The 5,130-nt window shown below is 29.9% G+C and overlaps 1 protein-coding gene across 2 annotated transcripts in view; it reads left to right on the top strand.

Moving 5' to 3' along the window:
- The window catches only part of LOC106689921 (protein kintoun), a 12,768-nt gene extending 8,551 nt beyond the window's left edge, over window positions 1-4,217 (top strand). For both annotated transcript variants that reach the window (XM_014435143.3, XM_014435144.3), the window contains 2 exons: window positions 775-950; window positions 3,628-4,217. In XM_014435143.3, coding sequence (XP_014290629.1) covers window positions 775-950; window positions 3,628-3,946 — 495 coding nt within the window. In that variant the 3' untranslated portion in view covers window positions 3,947-4,217. The remainder of the gene's footprint in view (window positions 1-774; window positions 951-3,627) is intronic.
- The last annotated feature ends 913 nt before the right edge of the window (window positions 4,218-5,130 follow it).

Below are 5,130 nucleotides of genomic sequence, written 5' to 3'. Positions count from 1 at the left end.
AAAGCCGTTACAGCAATGACTAAGTGTTTTTTATAAAGAAAACGTTACGGGAGGGTGAAAATAAAAAATAAAAATAAAATAAAATTAAATTAAAGTAAATAAATAACAATAATTAAAAGAACTTATGAAGTGAATAATAGTGTGATATAAATTTACAATTAGTGAATTAGTTGATGAATTAATGATCTAATGAATTCATAATAAGTATGGATTGAACTTAATTATTGTAGCCTTGAGTCATCTCTGTGGACCTTCCGGGGTCCACCTAGCCTCATAAAGTTATATAATACCTAACCTATAGCATAATACCATAACTAATATTTCATACCGTATAAATTTCCATTCTCTATTCACGGTTTCTGAATTCATGTATGTAATGTATTTCCTTCTGTAAAGGATCTACTACTACTACCAATACCAAGAAAGCAAAAATAAAAGGAATTTCTTAGGAGTTTAAATAATGCTATTTTTTTTTTTTTTTTTATTTATTTTTTTTTTTTATCAATCGTAAGCAGAATGAATTACCTGTCATCCCAAACAATACAGATAATTATAAAAGCAGGCAGAAGATGTGAACACGAGAGGTGAAATTAGATATGTAGATTGAACTGGTTGACTTATTGATTCACCAACACTGCAATCACTCATCCAAAATTTCCTTTATTATATTACTATTGATTTTATTCTCAGTTTTTTAAAATTATTTATAGGGTGTACTTGTTGTTAAATTTACCCATTGTTTGAATTTATAAAACTGAATTTGTTTCTTTCTAGGCACTTGCACGTAGAAGTATTTTAAAGACCAGCCGTAGCCTGAGTGAATCGAACACCGATGACTACTCGACCTGGTCTTCTCTGGATTCTTCAGACAATCAAGATGAATCGTTAGGAAATTGCTCAATGAAAAAGACTGTTAGATTCTCTGATGTCATATATAAAAAAGTTTTCAGGTAACAGCAATGCTTCATCTTATATTATCATTGTGTGCCTCAAAAAAATTTAATTCAAAATTTCTTATCAAAACCTTAGACATCTTATTGTTGTATGCTCCTCCATTTATGAAAATTTTTTGCGATGGGAAAGAAAATTGATAGTAATTTCTTAATTGATATCTTTATACATTAACACGTTGACTGCCATAGTACTTTTCAAGATTTCAGTCAACAAAGCCAATGTAAGTTTGGCTAAGTAAGCAAACTACGAGTTATCTCGTAGGTTGGTGTCTGAGGCAATAACACCAACTCGTAGTTGGCAATCAACATGTTAATGAAGTATCCTATTGTAAAATTTACTTTCTCCGCTTTAGTAATTTATATATTTAACATGAAAAATTTCTTACTTCAATAGAATAATTTGTATTAGTAATTTATATATTAAACATGAAAAATTTTTAATTTCAATAGAATAATTTGTATTAGTAATTTATGTATTAAACATGAAAAATTTCTAATTGCAATGAAATAAGGTATTATAACTCGCTTATTTTTTTCTTGAAAATGTACTATTGTGTGGCTAAATTACATTTCAAAAACACAAAAGTTCAATTTGTATATAATATATTTATAAATTTGTATCCAATTTGTATATAATATATACGTTATATATAAAAAAAAAGTCTAAGTTAAAAACTTTGTTTTATTTAAATTATAGGTTCTCTATAAAATTTTCTAAAGTGGAGAATGCTATTTTTGTAGTTAGACTCTCGAAACGATCCCTTATTGATAATGATAATATCCCTGCTCCAATTCAACAGTGTAACATCTCAAAAAATGGTTATTTTGAGATATGCATGTAATCTTGGCAATAAGTGCGAGATCTATACAGTTCAAAACTGCAATATCCCCAAATATTTAATTACATGTTTTACTATGTTACTATATTTTAATTTATAGATCTTAACCCTAATTGCTAACATAACAAGCATATCTCAAATTAAGATTTTGCCCTTAGTTTACAATAATAATTCATTTATATTCCTTAGGATTGCTGGTATATTAGATGCAATATATTATCCTCATCAAAATTATGTTAAAATTTAATGGCAATTTGACCTTTCTAGTTTTATCTAACTAATGAACCTAAATAAATAAAGTTGTAAAATATTAGGCATAATATTATGATGAATATTATTATTATTAGGCATAAAATTATGATGAATATTATCATTATTAGGCATAATATTATGATGAATATTATCATTATTAGGCATAAAATTATGATGAATATTATCATTATTAGGCATAAAATTATGATGAATATTATCATTATTAGGCATAATATTATGATGAATATTATCATTATTAGGCATAATATTATGATGAATATTATCATTATTAGACATAATATTATGATGAATATTATCATTATTAGGCATAATATTATGATGAATATTATCATTATTAGGCATAATATTATGATGAATATTATCAATATTATCATTATTAGGCATAATATTAAAATGAATATTATTATTATTAGGCATAATATTATGAATTATGCAAAGTTCTGGAAGATCCACACCATATTTTATTAAGGTGCGAAAAATATATAAAGGAAAGAGAGGCTAAAATAGGGGTAACGACTGAAGAAGTGACTTCATTTCTAACAAATTTAGATAAAATATAAAGATATCAAGAATATCAGAACGTTTTTTATAAAAACTCAGTGTAGAATTTTGTGAAGTGAACTTAAAAGAAATTGTTTCTTATTCATATAAGGAGTATTCAGGATGTTGTGTTAAATGTAAAATGTTTTACCATGTTAAATGTTGTAAGTATAGTATTTTGAGCAGCCTTGTTTAAAGAGCTCCTAGCGGATTTTTTGGGCAACTTGTATTATAACCTTTCCTTCCAAAACTTCATGTTATTGTTTACTTCTACATTTTCACAAAAGTAATTTATTACATGCCTAAATTGAGTGGAAATTGGAAGTTGTGTAAAATTTTGTCTACTGAGTGTCTTATTGATCTTCTAACTTGTGAGGAAGAGAATCAAGATGAGCTAATTGACAACTGTCATTACATTATTATTATTGTCATACATTGTTTTATTAGTTTTAAAAACATCCAAAATAATACTAACACAACAGAACCAAGGAACCTAACATGACAACAAATAAAATGGTGACGAGCTCAGCTGGTCTGTTGTGTGACGTCATTCTCCATTTAACAGTCCTAGTAATAGACGCTCAACCATGTTTTATGTTATATCATTTTAACATACTAAAAGAAGGAAATATTTTTCCATTTAGCATAAGTTTTTCCATTTAACATGTTAAACTGAAGATTATGAATACCCCTATAGTTGTATGTGTTTTGTTCTGTTTTTCTAATTCTACTTGATAATGTAAATTTTATTTTTATGTGTTATGAGTTAGATATAAAATAATTTAGTATGTAAATTCTTGATTTTTTGTTTATTTAAATTTGTTTGAAATGAAACCTCTTCTTCAGGTGTTACCCTTATTTCTTCCTCTCTTTCCTTTCTATATTTTTCGCATCTAAATAAAATGTGGTGTGGATCTTCCAGAACTTAGCATAATTCATAATATTATGCCTCTCATATTTTGATACTGATGTATTTCTACTGTTTCTTTCATTAATTTGATTTTTTTTTTTTTTTTTTCCAGAGCTGGATCTTCGATTCTTGGACAAAAACACAAAAACGAAAAGAAAGCACGTAACCGTAAGAAGGTAGCAATAAAGAGAAGGCGGTCTGAGTCTGACGCTTCAGAAGTCTCCGAGGTATCAGATATTTCTGATTATTCTGAAGTTTCCGACATGTCAGAAGCATCAGATGGTGGTAGCTCCGATGATTCCAGCTCACCATTCTCACGGCAGCCTCCACCGATCCCAGGGAGCAAAAGGCACCGCAGAAGAGGCACCAAGAACGGACGTAAAAATGCCGCTTCGGCAAAACAAAACAATTTTCTTTTAAGCCATGAATAGCACTAGTGGCTGTAGAGGGCACATTGTCGACATTTTAGATCTTCTACTTAAAAAAGTTGGATGAAGTATTGGAATACTATATATTAGGAACCTTAATAAAATTAAGGATATAAAATTAAATAAAAGAAATCACTTAGTTTTTTCTTTTAGGACTGTTGTGATAAGGAGTTTTTCATATTGTTAAATATTTATAGATGTTTTTGCACATATTATTAGTGATAAATAATTGTTTACCCGCCTAAAAAGTGAAATATAGTTTATCTTTATAATATTCATAACAAGATTATTTCCTATCATTTCCTTCATAAATTACCCAATTTTATTTCCTTCATTATACCAAAAAAAATTATTATTATTATTATTATTAATTCAGCTCCACAACTCGATGTTGAGTCCTGGCCTCCTGCATCAGCCTCCACCAATCATTACGATCTTGTGCGGCTGCCATCCAGTTCCTCACTCCCATCATGGTTCTGGCATCACCACTCACCATCACTCCATCGAAGGCGTCTTGCTCCATGTAGTATCTCTGTCACTATTTTTCTTGGCAGATGATCAGCCATCCGAGCAACATGCCCCGCCCACCTCAATCTACTGAGCCTCACAAAGTGGACAACATCTGGTTCCTTATATAAAACTTTGAGCTTCTGGTCTGTTCAACGTCTCCATATCTCTAACCTTGATAGCTCCAAATATTTTATGGTGAATCTTCCTCTCCAAGACCATTAAGTTATGCTCACCAGCCTTGGAAATAGTCCATATTTCCAAGCCATACAGAGGAATTGGGCGAATAATTGTTTTATACAAATAAATCATGGTGTCCTTAGACAAGGCACGGCTCCTAAAATAGGGACTGAGGCTATAATAACATTAGTTTGCACATAGGTTCGTTAATTCGTTTAATTTCGGAGTCCACAACATTGTCTTGGGCTATGAGGGATTCAAGATACACAAACTCGGGGACTTTACCAAAATTATATTCTCCGATCCTCATATTTTACTGAAAGAAACAAAGGCAAAAATACTTGGGACTTAACAATAGACAGACTATTGCCCTGGAAATCGTGTGTGACAACTTTGAAAAAATCCTGAATCATAGGCCATTATTTCGGCATTTACCCAAAAGATTAATAGCTATGAATGAAGCACTCGTAAACCCCTCTTTCTCAATAACCAACCCTCTT

This window comes from Halyomorpha halys, unplaced genomic scaffold (assembly GCF_000696795.3).
Source record: "Halyomorpha halys isolate HHAL.00 unplaced genomic scaffold, Hhal_1.1 Scaffold1524.1, whole genome shotgun sequence".
Lineage (NCBI taxonomy): Eukaryota > Metazoa > Arthropoda > Insecta > Hemiptera > Pentatomidae > Halyomorpha > Halyomorpha halys.
Note: the sequence above shows the minus strand (reverse complement) of the source record. Positions and strands in the feature narration are given on the sequence as shown.